Below are 19089 nucleotides of genomic sequence, written 5' to 3' on the forward strand. Positions count from 1 at the left end.
TATCAATTAAACTACTATTTGTTGCGTGAAAACACGAACATATAATCATATAAGGTTTATATCAATTAAACTACACTTAAGTTGATAGTTTCGTACTATTGGGGTTATGTCTAGTTAACTCAAGTATTGTGAGATCTCACATTAGTTGAAGAAGGAAACAAAACATTCCTTCTAAAGAGTGTGGACAATATATTATGCTAGTAGTGAGCTTAAACTGTTACAAATAGTACTAGAGCCAGACACTGAGTGGTGTGTTAGCGAAAACGCCGACCCCCCAAGAGAGTGGATTGTGAGATCTCATCGGTTGAAGATGAGAACAAAACAAATCTTATAAGAATGAGAAAACTATTATTAATAGACCTGTTTTAAAACTATAAGACTAACGACAGTAACAATGCACGTAATGTAGCATCAAACTCGGTAGGACCAATTCATTAGATTAGGATTTACATCGTTTGAATTCGAAAAAAAACATCATTCCAACCAAAAGTTGTCAGTTTAAGACTACCCATAAACAGAGTCTACACCTAAATTTTATAAGTAATTTTGACAAAATTCCACCACTTAGTAAGGCCTCAGTGGCAAATATAAATCATCATATCCTTCTTTCTATTGCTACAATACATGGGCTCAATCCCATTCTGCTACAAAAAAAATTCACTCACAGCTGTTTCTTCTTCTCCAGATTCGCAGCCGCCAGTCGTTGTCGCTTACGCCATGCCGGGATTTTACCCGGGAACATCCATCTCAATAGTCTTTCCCAGGAGTAACAGCACAAGAACATAAGAAGTGCCCAAGCTAGAAGCTTATCCCTCAATCCCGCAGGTAGTGGAACGAGTTTCAGCCAGTCGTTGAGATCTCTGAACAAATCCGAGGTAATAACGGTGAAGAAACCAACCGCAGCCAAGAGAGCGTACAGGAATGGCTTATTTTCGGATACGCTCTGGTTGAAGGGATGACCCATGTAGTTTACAGCAAAGGTTGCCACCTGAAGCATCATGCTTACCATGTATGAAACTGTGTTAACCAAGTTGGGATGAAAGTCTGAATCTGGCTCTATACATTCATCAGGCATGTGCTTTTCGGCTTCTTTCACTGAAGACATCAAGAAAAATAAGTGGATAGCAAATTGGCCTAACAGAGAAAGGAGAACATAAGAACAAAAGATGTGTGGATGGGGGCGTTCAGCTGAAAGTGTTGGAAGGGGGCGCGCATGTGAGATGAACAGAAAGAAGGCTGCTGTGAATACTCCACTGATGGTCGCTTGAACATCGCCAAGCTTTACACCGTCCAAATACATAACACTGAGTACATAGGCGGTAGCGAGGCAGTTGAGACCGAGTATTTTAAACATCTGAAGAGTTGTCACCAGAGTACTTCGACCTTGGCGAATAATGTCCGTAGTCGGGGCAACAGAAGCATGCTTTGCTGTGAATGGTGATGCCATGGATGCATCTCCAAGCTTGACAATAGGGGCGGAGCGCCCATCACCCTCTTCATTTAACTCATCCATAAGTTTCTTTAGCTTCTGTCTTTGCATCTCCGCAGGTGTCCGTGCGCGGTTACTAGCTTGCTCAGTAGCAGAATCCAGTTTTGCACTACCTTTGCTTTTTGAAGAACCTTCTCCAGCTAGAAGTGGTTTTCCTGATGATTCGGATGAAAGCTTAGATTTCTTCGACTTTGCAGACCGAGCAGCGTCGTCTTTAGATGCTTCTGAAGAAGACTTGCCACTTTGAGGAGGGACAGCGTTCAGGAGAGCAATTCCTACATGGGCCTGATAAACAAGGAAGGGAATTATAAATGCTATTTAGAAAAGGAATTCATCTCAAACATCCAAGTTAAATGTTCTAGCACAAAATCTATCTGCTGCTCCACATTAAAATTGTTAACGCCCTAAAATGTAAGTCGATAAACATCTTAAGACAAGACCTGTTTCAAAGCACCGACATCGTTCGTTCCATCCCCACACATCAACGTCATTCTTCCTACTGTCTTAAAAGTGGTCAATATGAGTTCTTTCTGCTCAGGAGCAACTCTTGCAAAAACCTGATAGACCAGTTCAGATATACGGCATCAAGTTGGCATCATTGCAAGAAACAATACTCTTACAAAAGAGAGATCGAGAACCTTAACGTATGGAATAACATCCAGCACAGTGAAGGTGCGTTGTAGCATTTCGATGCAGTCACCTCCAATACACAGATCATACATCTCTGATAAATCTCCCACCTCTTTCTCTCTGACGAAATATATATGAGGATAAAGAAATCATGTAAATGTAAACACTAACATATGTGGGAAAAAGATGTAAACCAGCACGGTTGAGAAGCATGGGAAAAAAAGTAGAACCAAAGTGAGGACTTCAAATACTCATAAAATTAACCTGTAGGGAACTGTCTGTAACTCATCTGGGGAGAGCCATTCATATTCCTCAGTTCCCTTCTTTGAATTGAGAATTAAAATCTGCTTTGAGGTAATATGAACTTGGCTAGCTACGTGGCATGCTGTTAAAGCTTGGTCACCAGTAATCATTACCTGATACAACAGAAAAGCATGTATTTCACTCAAGAAACTTGCTTCAGAATGATACAGAAAGGGATTGAAGATCGAACAATTTCAAATCATTTATTTTCAACGACTTATTAAAAGATATGGAATATATATATTTGTAAGGAACCAAACTTTTATGGAGAAGATGTAGGAATACAAGGGCATATAGAAAGAAATAGGTCCAATAGGTCCGAAAAAACGGGAGTCCATACTTGTTAAGGAAAAGACTCCAATCTAAAAAAACAAGACCAAGATCAAAATTACATAAAGGTAGTGACCGACATCCATAAAGAATGATAGGTAGGTTGCAAATATAGGAAAAAATTACTAAGCAGATGGCAGAATCCTATAAGACATGACGAGGCCTACAAGACTGCCTTGATAAATCAATCGAGTTTGCAGTTACATGATATACAAAAGAGACCAAAGGAGGTAAATAGAGGTTTCAGGGATCAAAGAAAATTCTTACGGCCATGGTTAGAGTCCAGATGATATTAAAAATTCAATGGACGTGGACTTCCAAATTTGAGTTGAATCTTTGTACCATCAGATCAATTAAGACTACACTTAGAATAGCTCTGTCATAAATTAGCGTGGGTTGACATNCAATGGACGTGGACTTCCTAATTTGAGTTGAATCTTTGTACCATCAGATCAATTAAGACTACACTTAGAATGGCTCTGTCATAAATTAGCGTGGGTTGACATTCAGATTCTATTGAGAATATAAGAACTAATAATTGAGTATATTTTCCAAAAGTTATAGTTCTCGTAATGTCTGGTTCATCCAGTTAGATGCTTAATCCAGAAAATCAAATTTTCGAAGAATAAGAGTCTTTCACTTCGGAGTGCATAAACTAAAGAACATAGTCAGTTTCACAACAGAACAAATCCACTGGTACTGATTAATTCATACTACAGCCTCTCATCATAGACGCATAAAATGAATAATGGAAAGAAGATTAGTTCCTTAAGAAATTGATAATGATGCTCTTAAACCTCACTGATATAGTAAACCAACAAGTATTTTCTATTAGTCACAATTAAGTGGAAATAATTAGGCTGGATAAACTGTACCAAGTCATGGGATGATCCTTTAAGCTCAGATAATATTGTAGCCGAATCTGCTCTAATTGGACAATTGAACACCTGGAATGTAATTAATGAACATTAAACAAAAGAGAACAGAAACGAAAGAGACAGAAAAAAATAGCTCTAATTGCAAGCTGCATATTTCGTAAGAATGGAGAATCATTTATGGGTGGACAAAAGAACGAGTGGGTTTCCAAATGATTAAAATCAGATATNCATATTTCGTAAGAATGGAGAATCATTTATGGGTGGACAAAAAAACGAGTGGGTTTCCAAATGATTAAAATCAGATATTAAAAATGAAACAAGAGAGAGGAAGTCCCTGATTACCGCAAAACCTGCAAATGTAAGGTCACTCTCCACCACGTCCCTATCCAGGGCTCTAGCTTCACTAACCTACAATATTGGAAAGAAATAGAAACCAGCCAGGTAAATGAAGTATTTATATAATGAAATTACAGATTTATTTACATTCCATTTCAAATAGTACATAATATTGATGACAATGACAGCAATAAAGAAGACAATGACAATGATCCAAGGAACATGGACACAAACATGAGAAAATCCAGACAATGAGATATAACATTTTCTAAGAAGTTGGGTCATGGGCACTTTCAATGAAATATATTTTAATATACTTTTCCACCTATTAATACTTCAATAAACTACAGAACTTCCATCTTCATCTACTCAATCTAAAGCAACTTTAAATAATGGTAAATAAAGTGTGTATCTTCTTGGACAAAATGTTATTTAACAACAAAATAAGAGCAATTTCCCTCAAAATATACATCTTTACAAAGGGGAAAAACACAAAAAACTTGATCTGAACAGTGAAAATTACTTTTACGCAGATTTATTAATAGAAATATAATTATTTTTTTTCGTTTTTTATTTATTTAAATATTATTGTTCAGTTCCAATAGATTTTCATCCTTCCTTGCATTAAATCTAAGATCCTTACGTGAATAATTTCACTTGATTAAAAGAAGACTTTTCTTTTTCTAACGTTTCTATGAATAGTTTTGTTCATTTTCTCTGTTGCATGTGTCACCCAATATATTCCCCTTCATGCTCAAATATGGCCTTAACATGTTCAAGATTTTACAAGTAATTTAAAAGATCAGAGATTTCAATCACACGTCCAGCATGTCTCCAGTGTATGTTCAAACATGCTTGTGCGGATAAACAACAATGTGCTCAAATAAAGTGCCCATGTTTCCGAAACAAAGATGGTGATCGTGAAAATCACAGTGGGAAAAATAACCCAAAGAAAAAAATGAAACTGTCAACTAACAGGGACAACTAAAATGGCAACGATGATGTTGGCCAAAACANTTCAAACATGCTTGTGCGGATAAACAACAATGTGCTCAAATAGAGTGCCCATGTTTCCGAGACAAAGATGGTGATCGTGAAAATCACAGTGGGAAAAATAACCCAAAGAAAAAAATGAAACTGTCAACTAACAGGGACAACTAAAATGGCAACGATGATGTTGGCCAAAACATACAAAATAGTGAATGGTCATTTTAAATTTATGCATAGATGTGGAAGGAGGAAGGGGGTGATGGGACGAATATCTTACTGTCATGTCTGGAAGTGATTTGTAAGCAAGGGCAAGGACACGGGAACCTTGTCGTGTATATTTCTTATACGTCTCAACATAAAATGAAGGTATATCCGTGAGCCTCTCCTGGATGGTTTCGGGGGCACCCTGAAATGAAGAGACAAGGTTTATTTAAACTGGGGAGGTTAAAACAATTATTTGCATGGCAAATAACAAACTCGACATGTAACTCTGGTGCTAGAATCTAAATACTTATATTCAGGCCAATGTATGCTAGATGTGTCCCTAGCATGTCCTAACATGTCTGAAATTAAATAACAATAACATCATTCTTTCGTTTCATCCTTGTGTTCCCAAATTACATTCTTGATGCAAATCTATGGGCATATCTTACCAGTTTCGTGAAGAACTCAAACACTTAAAGTGTTCATACTTCATGAAAGTTAATACAACTATGAAACAAAGAATTCATACAATTTTCCACCAAAATCGATTTCAATATAATCAAATTGCTACACCACACCTGTTCATTCTAGCCTCTAATTGAACTTTGGCAAGCGAGCTTTTCTAAATTTTATGGCACAAGAGAAATAGGAGGGTCTTAATGGGTTTAAGAAGCCTGGGAAGGAGGTTTAGGGAGCGACCATTTCCCCGGCTCTCTATGAGCTTTCTAAGAGATTTGTAGTTGATCTTTTATATTCTATTCTTAACAACTAGAGCAGTTTTCTTGTAATTTTACCTTTTCTTCTCTTTTTATTAAATCCATAAATTTCATTAATAAAATGAAACATACTAAAAGGGAGGAAGTCCTCCAAGAATAATGGGGTTTCAGAAAACCCCTCCAATTAACACAAATATTGCTAAGCATATCATTACAAAATGATCTATCTAGCATACACCAAGTAGTTGATGCATACAAAATTAGAACATATGGATAAGTGGGGTTTCTCTTCGTCTTCCCGAGGTTCTATTCTTCTTGTGGCTCTTCTTGTTGAAAAGTTTCATCAATAAAGAGAGAGGATCAACCACATTAGGACTGCCCAACAATAATTCCATCATGATCAGTGGAATTAATGATTTTTAAGGCATTTGGATATTTCAAATTAAGAAGCGGATCATGCACTAAGGGTCCCTTAGAACCAACAGCTACTTCGTTCAACTTATCTTTATACAACAAAATAAATTCATCTTCCACCGAATTTGAAAAGTCTTTGAATGATAAATCACCATGAACTTGGAGTATCAACAGAAACTATATCACCAAAACAGAGAGAGAAACTTCTAATGCTACCATCCTTCACAACAATTTCTACTGGAATGAAGTCATAAATGTTCTTCTTAACTTCAATTAGGGCAGTTGAAAGAAAGTTGCTAGTTATATTGGCATGGCTTTTGTTCTGTTTCGTCTCAGTTGTCGTTTATTTGGGCCATTCTTTTTCAAAGCCCCTTTATTTATGCCTTCATTCAATTTCATGAAAGTTGGTTTCTTTTAAAAAAAATAATAAGTAAAAGAATCTAGCCTCATTTAAAAGATTGGTTGTGCTGGTTTTTTTTTCAGTTACCCATTGTATATCCTTTCAGATTCTCAATGAAAGTATGGTTCTTCATCCCAAAAAGGAAAGGGAAAAAAAGTCTTACTCGTGAAACAAGGTAACTAGAAATAAATAAGTCTAACACGTATGATGGACATGAAGAGGAAACAATCAGACCTTCACAAATGCAAGAAATTCCTCTTGAAGGCGTACAACAACTGCCATTCTCTTCAAATGTGAAGCAAAGTGGTGCCTCTGAACAATCTGGACAGCGTGCCCACTTCCCCTGCAATTAATTAAAAACAAATTCTACAATGAAAATAAAGAAAAATGCATAGCCATGCAGAGTTAGATGACTATAAGAACTAAATGTCTCACCTAGAGANTTTTTTTTTTTTTTTTTTTTTTTTTTTTTTTTTTTTTTGATAACCCAAAATATGTAATGAAGAATGAAGAGGATAAGATAAAATGCTTAAGTAACATTGAACGTGAATTCAAAGTGCATGGATGACTGTTCTAAAAAGTAAAGGCACGGGCATAAAGATTGCACAAAGTACAATCGTAGCATCTACCTTCCGTGGAAATGTCTATGTAGTTTCACTCAAATGTCTATGTTATGAAATTTGGCATGGCGTGTTTGTGTACGGAAGAGAGAGAGTTAAAAGCAAGTACATTGCCACTTATGTGTATATCTAAAGCTTCTACTAAGACTTACTAACCATCATGGGGACCCTAAACAAAGAGAAAAAGTAAGTTGAGAAACAAATGGACTGGATGAGAGTAAGTCTACCTCTTTCAGTATTAGCAAGCTTGGGTATTAACATTTGAGGGAGGTGAACAAAAAAAACAATTTATAACCTCAAACAAATCTAAATTTGTATCTTATCGTTGACAGTTTGACCATGGCCCAACGTGCAACTTTTTACATGCTGAGATAATACATGTAAACATAAAATTTAAGTTATAAATTTGATCATATTCCATAGGATATCAGATTTAAACTAAAACTTCAATCAATTTAAGGAATCTTTCTACATTATAATTTACATATATAAGTACATCGACACATAAATTTCATATGTTTGTGGAACCTTAAAAGAAAGGAGGGGAACATACTTTCTGGGAATGGCTTTCTCATCAGATTTGTAAGCCCAATCAACTCCCTTGAGTGCAGCCTTTTCAAGAGGATCCCCCACCTATCGAAAAGTGAGAACAGATAAAGTAATGTTCCCAGATGTAATTTTAATATGAATGTTGAATGAATTTAAAAAAAAAAAAAAGAATATATTTTGACACGTGCAAACAAATAAATACCCTTTATCTAAGTCTGCATTTGAATATATATCTGAAAGGTACTATATGCAAGCAGGACCATCGAATCCCCCTTGACAGAAACTTGGGAACCATTATTATGTGAAAGTTTTTGGTTTGGGATAGTTCGGGTTATTTAGTTTTCAACATTTTCTTTCAAGAGGGATTGGATGGTCCTGCTTGTATATAGAATATATATTCACGATTTCTGTGAACATAGAAACTATAATCTCTGTCACACAACCTTCTCAACCATGAAGTATTTGGGTTGGGATAGTTCGAGTTATTTACGTTATTTGTTCAAATTCTTAAAAGAGTAAGAAATAATAATAATCCACTAAGAGAAGCCTAGAACGAAACACCCGAGCCAAGGCCACTCCAACATAGAGGGAATGCATTTGGTCAAAGGTAGCAGGAGCGGTTTCAAAATTGAAATAAATGTTTAAATACACTTGCTCCAAATGTATATCCAACAAGTGCTAGCAAAGTACAAGGTTTGGATGTCCAAGGCAACGTGTTTCATGAGATAATGTCAAATCAACCCCATTAATAACAACCTTTTCAAGCAGAGATTCCCACCCAGTTGAAAAGTGAAAACCAAATACAGTGTTCCATACGCAATATTTTGTAAGAAGCATATTCACGCAAACTTTTCTTTTCATGGATAGATATATCAAGAATTCAGGAACGAAGCTAGCTTACCAACTTGTTGTCCACAAACACCAATGCATGGCAAGAAGCCAGAATTTCAACTGTGCGCAAAGACACACTAGTCATGTCAGTTTCCAAATCATCCTTATCACTCACCCCAACTACTCCTCGAAACTCCTACAGATGCCCAGATAGTGAAGAATAAACATCTTCAATAGAATTACATAATGGATAACTATTTCCGTATGTTGAGTTCAATATGAACAAACCATGTCATCTGATGTCAACGTTCCTGTTTTATCGAAACAACAAATATCAACCTGCAGAAAAAAAAAACAATAACAAAAAATTAATTACAAATACACACATAGAAAGGTACTAACATGCCAACCAANGTTTTATCGAAACAACAAATATCAACCTGCAGAAAAAAAAACAATAAAAAAAATTAATTACAAATACACACATAGAAAGGTACTAACATGCCAACCCAACAAAAACAGAATAAAAGCGAACTTACGCAACACAGATTTATGAATTACAGCTCTAAAAAGGCAATACATCAACACAAAGCCAGAACCAAAATCAACCGATATCAGAGCTACAAAATAATATTAAAAAAACAATAAAAATTACAAGCAGCCCCAATTGTTGGCGATTAGATGTAAACTTAAAGATAATCACAAACAAGTCTAAGACATCCAACCGTCCAAAGTCAGTTAAAACACCAAGGAAAAGCCATAATAAACTGCAACAAACTCCAAGTCCTTGATAGNGTTAAAACACCAAGGAAAAGCCATAATAAACTGCAACAAACTACAAGTCCTTGATAGGACCCGGATCTTGAAAATAGAAGTAAACAAGTAACATTGAAATTGTATTACAAAATAAAGAAAGAAGATATTACAATATCCAAGCACTTCGAGAGGCCAAAACTTACCCAAATTTTACCTCTCCATTTATAACCAACTCCCTCACTAACGTAATGTCTAATGACAAACATGCGCAGATAGTATCTTAATAATACTGATATTAATAATCCTTTGGTTGATACTAATATGAATAATCCTTTGGTTGAATTTCATTCAGGAAATAAACACCCAATCTTTTCTTACATCTATTTTTCTTTTTATCACTTGGTATAAATTGAACGCTCCCTTTGTAATTATAGTTCATCTTCTCTAATAACCAATTGGAGACGTTTGTTTATAATCCATTAGATAGGATCTCATATTTTTGTAATTTCATTCAATCAATGAAAATTTACAGTTTCCTATAAAAATAAAAAGCANTTTTTTTTTTTTTTTTTTTTTTTTTTGAGAAGAATATATAATACTAACATTTCCCAACTAATATTCCTCATATATATACAAATAGAGACTGTTCGCAACTGTGTTATCACCATTGTGGCTCCAACATAACATTCCTTGTAAATAAGAGCTCTATTCTTAATCAATTTCACAAAGCATTTAAATCCTCAAGTGTTTGGACTAGATAGCATGCACCTTGACAATTCCCACGGAATAACCGCCGAACCTTAATACATTTAATTGCGAAGGTAACTCACAAATAAGTTCAATCTTTTTTATAAAAATATATACTTTTGTGGTTTTGTACAGTTTACAGCCTCTAAACGAGGTAACCAACACAAAATTTTGTATTAACTACTCTCCTTGTCAACCTAGATTGTACGGTCTTCTTCTTGTACATCCTTTGGTTTGGGGAGGGATCCTTGTCCCTTTGTCCTTTAGGTTGTTGGTTTTGTGGAATTTAGTGTTTTATCGTTTCTTATTCAAAAGAAAAGAAAAAAAGGGTAACACATAGTATGTTAAATCCTAACCCGAACTTAAACTCAACTCAGTCCCTCTAAACCATTTATACATAGCACTAATTGCTCATCGAGGTTAGTATAACTCTCTTCTTCTTTAGGCCTGCCTTGCACAAAGAACTCATAGGAGCGCAATAATCTGCCTTTACACTACCAAGCTACTTAGAATCTATCGTCTCTCCTCTTCCAACAATTTGATATCATTTGGTCCCACCACTCATCCATGCCCAACGCCATTGACCAGCTTCTTTGGGGATGTGCAGTCAATATTGTTTTATAAGAAATTTGAAGTAAACATGAACTTTCAATAACACAGGTNAAAAAAAAAAAAAAAAAAAAAAAAAAAAAAAAAAAAAAACTGGAGATCATGCTCTTTAATGACTCTTGGTGTATGGCTTCCACTCTCTTTTGTATTTATGATATTTACCACCCATTTTTGTAATTCTTCTTTCATTAATGATAGTTTTGGTTTCTTATCAAAATAAGATATTTCCCAATGGAAGCTTTATAATTTTGTAATGGCATGACAACTGATAGAAAGTTGTCTTACCAGTTAATACGTCAAAGGTTGGAAATACAAAACAATGAATAAATATATCATGTATATGATCTGAAGATAAATTAACGATCTCACATTGTGTAAAGAAGAAAAGAGTTTGAAGTGGACTTAATTGCAAAAACAGAGGTGAAAATTCACTAGACAGGCAGAGGCAGACTACCTTTCCAGCAAATGGTATTCGGAAAGGCTCTGTACAAAATATTCCCCGACGTGCCAGAGCAATTAATGATGTATTAACGGCTATTGACAGTTCCATTGGTAGTTCAGGAGGAATTACAGAAGTGATTATAAGTGAGCAACTAAGGAAAAGCTTGTACTTGCTTCTCGTGGGATCTTCCAATCCCTGCATCGAAGAAACTAACTTCACCCTATATCATTGAGATCTACAACTTGAGCACAGAAAGTATTTCACCATACCTTTACAAGTACGTAACCAGCAGCTATAACGGCAAATACAACTAAGAACATAATAAATAGGCCACTTTCCCAACTGTTAGCTGTAACCTACAATTGGAGAAAAAGGTAAATACATATATATTATCGTATCTTGGACAATAAGCATAGTACAAATTTCATTACAGTTGCAAACCAATAAATGTCAAATTAGTTACCCTCTCCGTAGAAAATAAAATTGTGCGCATTAGTTTCCCTTGACTTGTTTCGAAACCAGTCCTCAAAACAACTGCCAGGCAGCCACCATCAGGGGTTCTAAGAGGAAAGGTCTGTTCCACCCAATAAATCATAAACATGAGAATATTCACAAGATCAAAACTAAAGACACCAAATTTCTTTCAAGAAAAACTACCTTATCTGGAGTATGCTGCAATATTTTGGTCCCACCAAATAACATATGACTTTTGTCTCTTTTAGCTGATAACTTCTCCTCAATTCCTCTCCCAGATATTGAAACCTGGGAAGGTAAGCTCTAGTTAATGTGGTTATGAAGCCTAGATATAAAATTTTTCATATCCTTCTCAACCCTAATAAAGTACCCCACTCAGGAACTTATTTAAATAACTCAGCTTCACATTAATATTATTTAACAAAACTATTGTATAGATACTATAGGTTAAGTATGAAAAGAATACCTAGCTGAAATGCTTTCTTGAAATTTGAGTTGTAACTTTTCAAAACTATTCAGTACTTGAAATTAATTCTAGGTATTAACTTGCAAGTATACATTGCTTCAGCTTTAGGGAGCTATTCAGTTATGATTGTTGTAGAAAGTATGCTATTTTGTACATTCTGAATGTTGTCAGCTCTTCTTTTTCGTCTTTTACTTTTTTTTTTTTTTGGAGGTGGGGGGTGACAGAAAAATAAAAATACAAAATACAAAAAGAAACACCTTCCATTGTGGTGTAGACTCCCCAGTAAGAATGGCTTCATTAACAATAGCACTTCCAGCCAAGATAAGCATATCAGCAGGTACAGACTTATCTTCACCACTCCGACCAGAATCACGCCCTACAGAGACAACATCTCCTGGCAAAAGCTCAGTTCCAGGTAGCTTCACCCACCTAAGTTACACCATCACGTTTACATGTCAAGAAGCAGAGTCGGGGGAAAAAAAAAACAAGATAAATAGTCCAAGTGGTAAAAATGACATACTTTCCACAACGATGCACCATTAAGGTCTGAGTATCCACTCTAACACGCCTTAACTCACTTAAGGTCTTTAACCGACTTTTTGCCATTGTTGACTCAAACATAAACAGCATAAACAGAGTAAACAGGCTGTAATACCAATACTCATCCAAACACCATAGCCCCACACAAAAAACCTGGGAGAAGGCAGAAAAGGTACAGCCGTAAGAGAAATATTAAAAAAAATGCCTCTTAAAACAAATCAAGTGGGGTTGTTGGGGGTGGGGGGGATAGAGGGGGAGAGAGAAGGGAGAGCAACTATAAAGTAAACACAAAATCCCTTGGATAAAATAGAGTCAACCTGAAACACAAAAAATGGTTCCATACACTGCTCTTTCATTAATTTCACGAACGTAGGTTGTGGATACTCAAATCTGTAAAGCAAAAAATGAAGAGAAAAAGAGCATTAAACAAACTATTAAAGATAATAAGTCTGTAACAAGGATCAGGTTCCACAACTTCAATTCCTCGCATCCAATAATAATATCCATATTATTATTGATGTTTACAAAAAACCTTCCCATTTTGCAATGAGGGAGGTATAACTATAGGAAGTAAAAATATTAGACAGTTTACACTAAGAAATAGTTTGGTAAACAACATTGTCAAAAAGTTTTGTATACAAGTCTGTGTCTTTTCTGCAAACATTCTCTATTTTCTTTTTTTCCACATATTCCAAAAGAAAGCCATGATGAGATGTCATATCCTTCACTTCCCTAAGAAATGTGAGATGCCATCTGAATATATTGAGAATCATTGTCCAAAAATTTTGAGCGTATGTTCATTGCATAAATAAGTGGCTTTGTGATTCGTTTTCTTTGTTACATAACANATGCCATCTGAATATATTGAGAATCATTGTCCAAAAATTTTGGGCGTATGTTCATTGCATAAATAAGTGGCTTTGTGATTCGTTTTCTTTGTTACATAACAGACACCAATTTGGAGAAAGAGTGATGTAAGGCATTCTTTTTTGAAGATTTTCACTTGTGCTAATGGCTTTATGCGCTATTTTCCAAATAAAGAACTTTACCTTTTAGGCTGATGTCCTTTCCATACTGTCTTTGCTAGCGCGAGATTTATTACTTCTACTTTTTTTCCTCATGTTCATCATCAAGGATTTTGTAGAAAAGACCCCGTCAGAGCTGGGGAGCCAAGTCAGTCAGTCCGCTTCGTTTGACAATACCACAGGGAGGTCAAGGCTTAATTCAGTCCATTTTGTTGCTTCATTATCCTTTAAATTCCTACAAGCTTCAAGTCCCATAATTTGTCAACAACATTCAAAGTTTCTTTGATTGTGGCTTTTTTGCTATGTGAGAGCCTGTATAAAAGTGGATACCTCAGGGCTAGCGTGGTGTTTTCAATCCATGGGTCAGTCTAAGATGATGTGTTTTCTCCCTCACCCACCCTATGGCAAGTTTGGTTGGTGATGAGGTTTTTATATTTTTTTATGTACTTCCAAGGCCCTTTTATAAAAGATCGAGGGGTTGATTTTTGTTTGATGTAGAAGTATATTTGACCTTTATAAGAGTTCTCTACAAAGCCTTTTTTTCGTAATGATATCTCCATATCCATTTGGCGATGAGAGATTTGTTCTTTTTTATCGAGAAAAGACCGAGGCCTCCCTTTTCTATTGGGAGGTTTATAATATTCCATCGAACAAGTCATCCTTCCACAGGTAGTTTCTGAATAAAGATTATTAATGATTGGAAGGCTTTTCTTCTGCAGTTCTTTTGGAAGAAAATTTCCTCCACCCCAGCCTCTAAGTTGTTTCCTCCTCTTTCGTTCTTAATACATTGTTTCTCATCAAAACAATAATAATAATAATAATAAAGGAGGCATATAGTACAATATCAATTTGAAACAGGGAATAATGACAGACTTTTTAATGAATGTTAAAGACACCAGATACACAAACACGAAATTTTGGTGAGAAGTAAGAGGCTTGGTCTCATAAAATTACCGAAAGCCCTTCTAATGATGTGTACACGTTTCGGAAACTTCATTTGCAGTAGGAGTCCACAAAATGGCCTTCTTGAGTATTTTTTTAATCCAAAAGTGTATAGAAAAAATGGTTAAGAGACGAACCAAGTAAAAGATGAGAAAACATAGGTTTGCATGAAAAATGCCCTGAAGCACGTAGCAATCATTTTCTCCCTATCTTCCCTGACATAAAAAGTCTAATGAAGTCCAACTGTTAACTGATACTACTCAGGGTTTTCTTGGTCCAACATATTCCTTCTAAATGATAGATATCAAGCAAACATTATCAGGAGAACTCAAGTTACTCAATCAAATAAGTGGAATGGTGTACATTATATGTAAAATGTATTATGGAAACATTATCTTTGCTATTTCACAGATGTAAAACATTATCAAGCCATTCAAGCATGCAGCAGTCAATTGTAAAACATCCACATTTAACCAAAGCACAAAGTAATAAGAGTAAAAGTGAATCGCAAAAGAAAACCCACATATTGCGTCCCCATTTTTCAACAGCAGCTACAACTTTAGGCTCAGAGCCATAGCCGGTGTTCTTTAGATAATAACCAACAGTTTCTTTTGTTGGGTAAGGAAGCTTGCAGAAAGTCTCCTTCTCCTTCGAATAAATAAATCTTTGTTTTCTGAAATCAAAGTAGATCTCCTCAGTATCCACTGCAGATGCAGAACCGGCCAGCTGCAAAGCAAAGAGTTAAGGTGACTGATAATGAAAAGAACAGATACTAGAATTTTGAAAAACAAGGTCAGAATCAGAGTGCAGGGAAGACTGTACACCCGAAGAAACAGTTCTTCCCTTTTCTATGAAAATCCAGTTTTCATTTCTCAATGAAAGAATATGCAATCAAATAAAATTGGAATTGGAATGATATGGAGAAGATTAACAATGCCCTTGCACAAAGATGATGCGCACGAACCAATAAATAATCCAAAAATACAATGGAAATAAAAAGTAAATAAATAAAAAGAATTCCAAAACAAAAGGAACAAAAAAAAAAAAGAGAAAAAAGCTAACAAACTACAAGAATTACCCATGGGACAAATATCTTGAAGTAAAATCTGTTCCATCCAAAATTCATAATTTTTAAATTTCGGTGTCCATGTAGAACTCATTTCACCCTCGTAATTATAATGGTCTCCATAACAAACAAGAAGAAGACAATCTGATGTAAACTTGCTAGTTAAATCAAAAATAATTTGTATTCTTATTTGTTTGAGTTGTTTAACTAGGTTAGTAGAAGGTTATTATCAGGATTGACCTTAGATTAGTTTATTCTTATGTTGATAATTGTAAACATTCATCTACCATCAAAAGTGGTCCTCGTACATAAATGCTTGCTGATTGACATTTTCCACTATATATTTTGACGTTCAATAAAAAATAAAAAATAAGTTCGCTCATTCAAGATCTTGATATGCACCCCACGCTTTATCAAAAGTAAATATTTACAATGCCTAATTTAAAATTTCAATCAAGATCTTGATATGCATGCTTAATCACTTACAATCTTACGAAAATGAAGCTGAACAATTTCTTTCGAGCCTGAAAATTTTGCAGGAACTATCTTGCATGTATCAGCATGGTAAATATCATTAACCTGCATCTCAAAAGAGCATCATGCAAAAACATAAGATACTTACAAACTATATTGCTTTCATTCAAATTAAATTTTAAGTCATAATCACAACTAGAATATTAGGCAAGTACGTTTCAAAAATTTTAACGAATCCGAGTAATAAAGAAGTATGAGAAAAGAGATCAGTTTGAACTTTAAAAATATAAAATTTCTAAGTGAAAACAGTAGAAAGCACGTCAACCATGGAGGAAATGGTTTTTCCTTCTTTTCTCTCTTTGATGGGAAGTGATCGAGAATTATATCAATGCGACAAAAGGGAACAAGGAAACTTCCTCCCATAGAATACAATCATAAAAAGACTTTCCAAGTCGTGTAAAGACTACAAATTACAAAGAACCCTTGTGGTTTTAGCTCCGCCAAGGAGCCAAATGTTGTATGACATACACAAAAGAACCCTGAGTATTCACCTTCACCTCAAAAATTCTAAGGTTCCACTCCTTCCATGTTAACCAAAGGGTAGCTCTCACTGCAAACATCCAAAGGACCTAAGACTTACCATCAAAATGCATCCCCATTCCCCAGCAGAATTTGCATCAGCCAATCATCAACTCTTGGTACACACAANAGACTTACCATCAAAATGCATCCCCATTCCCCAGCAGAATTTGCATCAGCCAATCATCAACTCTTGGTAGACACGAGGGAAGTTCAAACTCATTCAAAATAGTTCAACACATGCGGGGAGAGAGAAGGAGGAAGAATAAGCAAAAGTTAAGCAAAACAACACCATCAGGGTTCTATGCACAGACTAACAGAAGTTAACTGGTGTAATAATGGTGATTAATAAAAACGTTCCTTAGGCAGATTGGAAGGGAATTTTCGAAGGAGGTTAAATTTTGATCTGGACGNCTATGCACAGACTAACAGAAGTTAACTGGTGTAATAATGGTGGTTAATAAAAACGTTCCTTAGGCAGATTGGAAGGGAATTTTCTAAGGAGGTTAAATTTGATCTGGATGNTTTGATCTGGACGCTCAACCATGAAAGCGTTAATAAATCATATACAATGATAGACTAAATTACCTATGTGAAAACATGGCTTTAAATCCAAGTTGTGCGTTATCTGTATGAGAAATAGGAACGATCAAGCTCAAATCATTCTCTTCGTTGATTAAGCAATAAGATTTAGACACTCATCCAGTGTTCCAAATTTTCATGGTGACCACTCAATCAAGGGTAATATCTCTAAACTGGTAACCAGAGATAGGCAAAAGTGTGAAGATTCCATGCACTAATGCTGAAAATGCAATCGATTGGGGACTATGGATAGAAATATATGAAAGACTATTCAATGGGAAAAGTACTCAATCAAAGAACAGGGGATTCTAATTTCCAACCAAGCTCCATGAAATTCAATCAAAGAAAATGGGTAATTTGTAAACTCCTACTGAAAGTCGAACTATTGAATATACACCCTCAAATCCAGCAGAAACATAGAAAGATAGAAAAAGTAATATTTTACAGTTATGCTGCACATATGCAGCTAAACATACTGCAGGCAACAACATGACAAGTCTACATCTCAAATGCAATGGCAATGCATAAGCATCATCAAATGCAAGTACGAAACCAACGAAAGAAAAGAATGATGGTTGTAGAACGGCACCTGACTGTACTGAACAAAACATTTGAAATCAACCGACCAAGCAGTGAAAAGCAAGACCAGAACATGAAGAGCCGCCAGTCCACCTAAAACAATGAGAGCATCCCCGAAGTCTATACTAGGAACAACGACGGCAAGCCAGGCCACATAAAGAATGGCGAATGGCCACAGATCCAACCGCCATGCCCAGTGTTTCTTCCTCAACAAGTCAACTCTCTCGACCACCTTCCCGCCCACTTGGAATCTCAACATCTTTCACAACTCTGCAGCTCAATTCGAAGATTCGCAAACGTGGACCATCTGGTAATCAATCCGTAAGTGTAAATCGATCAGGTTGAGATCATGAAAGAGAGAAGAAATTGAAACGACGAATTGAATTGAGACCGGAAATGAACGAATCGGAAAATACCAAAGAGATCGGCGGGAAGCGATTGAATCAGCAGAGCAGCTGGGTTTTTGTTTAAGAGGATGAAGAGATGGTTTTAGATTCCTTGCTTATTTTTTTCTTTGCTTTTTTTTCCTTTTTTTTAGCTCACTTTTTATTTTATGCATTAATTAATTATAAAACATTGTACCATATGAAATTTATAAAATTGGATTTTTGTGTAAAAAAAAAAAAAAATTATTTTTTGGTGTTTTATGCAGATTTTCAAATACATTAAATTAAATGGATTTAACACAAATATTTATTTGGCATTTTATTTAAATTAATAAAAAAAATTTAAAGAATTTAAAATTTTAACATTAAAAAATATGAATTTTTTTTATAAATATATTAATTCTATATTATAAATAAAAAATGGTTAAAATTAAAACAGTTATAACACAATACATTATAAGTTATATAATTGTACAATTAACATAAAATATGTTCATAAAAATTTTAATTGATAATAATTTATATGTGTCATCAAACATGTATTAAAAATACTGAAAACTTAAAATATAACGTTATTTTTCATTGTAATTTTTAAATAAATAAATTTGACCTCTACACTTCGTTTTTATCCATTTGGATCCTACGTTTTTAATTTCATTAAATTAGGCTTTAAAACTTAAATATATGTTACAAATTTGATCTTTTAAGTTTAATTTATGTTAAATCGCCCAC

At 35.0% G+C, this 19089-nt stretch overlaps 1 protein-coding gene and 1 non-coding gene across 6 annotated transcripts; one reads left to right on the plus strand and one right to left on the minus strand.

Moving 5' to 3' along the window:
* Positions 1-406: 406 nt before the first annotated feature.
* Positions 407-18498, minus strand: LOC111805230 (probable manganese-transporting ATPase PDR2). 5 transcript variants are annotated; one of them, XM_023690195.1, is made up of 22 exons: positions 17982-18033; positions 17399-17438; positions 16244-16336; positions 15215-15364; positions 13042-13114; positions 12705-12877; positions 12442-12613; positions 11902-12006; positions 11708-11818; positions 11514-11600; positions 11257-11439; positions 8979-9029; positions 8761-8886; positions 7864-7943; positions 6925-7033; positions 5234-5362; positions 3973-4038; positions 3628-3699; positions 2384-2535; positions 2128-2239; positions 1930-2046; positions 407-1774 (listed from the first exon to the last, which is right to left on the minus strand). In XM_023690195.1, the coding sequence occupies exons 5-22, from the start codon at positions 13078-13080 to the stop codon at positions 662-664; spliced, it is 2997 nt and encodes a 998-aa protein (XP_023545963.1). In that variant the 5' UTR covers positions 13081-13114; positions 15215-15364; positions 16244-16336; positions 17399-17438; positions 17982-18033; the 3' UTR covers positions 407-661. The 5 variants fall into 5 exon arrangements, with proteins under 5 accessions (XP_023545963.1, XP_023545961.1, XP_023545962.1 ...); XM_023690192.1 differs by lacking the exon at positions 17399-17438 and adding an exon at positions 18388-18498 and having other exon boundaries at positions 662-1774; positions 15215-15417; positions 17982-18278; XM_023690193.1 differs by lacking the exon at positions 17399-17438 and having other exon boundaries at positions 15215-15417; positions 17982-18230.
* LOC111806239 lies at positions 15575-15676 on the plus strand. Its single transcript, XR_002816789.1, has one exon. It is a non-coding gene; the product is annotated as a U6 spliceosomal RNA (small nuclear RNA).
* Positions 18499-19089: the final 591 nt, after the last annotated feature.

Source organism: Cucurbita pepo, chromosome LG11, assembly GCF_002806865.2.
Source record: "Cucurbita pepo subsp. pepo cultivar mu-cu-16 chromosome LG11, ASM280686v2, whole genome shotgun sequence".
NCBI lineage: Eukaryota > Viridiplantae > Streptophyta > Magnoliopsida > Cucurbitales > Cucurbitaceae > Cucurbita > Cucurbita pepo.

Bases quoted from the DNA above. Each gene is read 5' to 3' on its own strand.
- LOC111805230 (XM_023690193.1), bottom strand. From the start codon at position 18,230: ATGTTGAGATTCCAAGTGGGCGGGAAGGTGGTCGAGAGAGTTGACTTG. The intron at 2,240-2,383 runs GTTAATTTTATG...ATATTTCGTCAG, and splicing joins TTACAGACAGTTCCCTACAG to AGAGAAAGAGGTGGGAGATT. The intron at 1,775-1,929 runs GTCTTGTCTTAA...CTTGTTTATCAG, and splicing joins ATGTCGGTGCTTTGAAACAG to GCCCATGTAGGAATTGCTCT.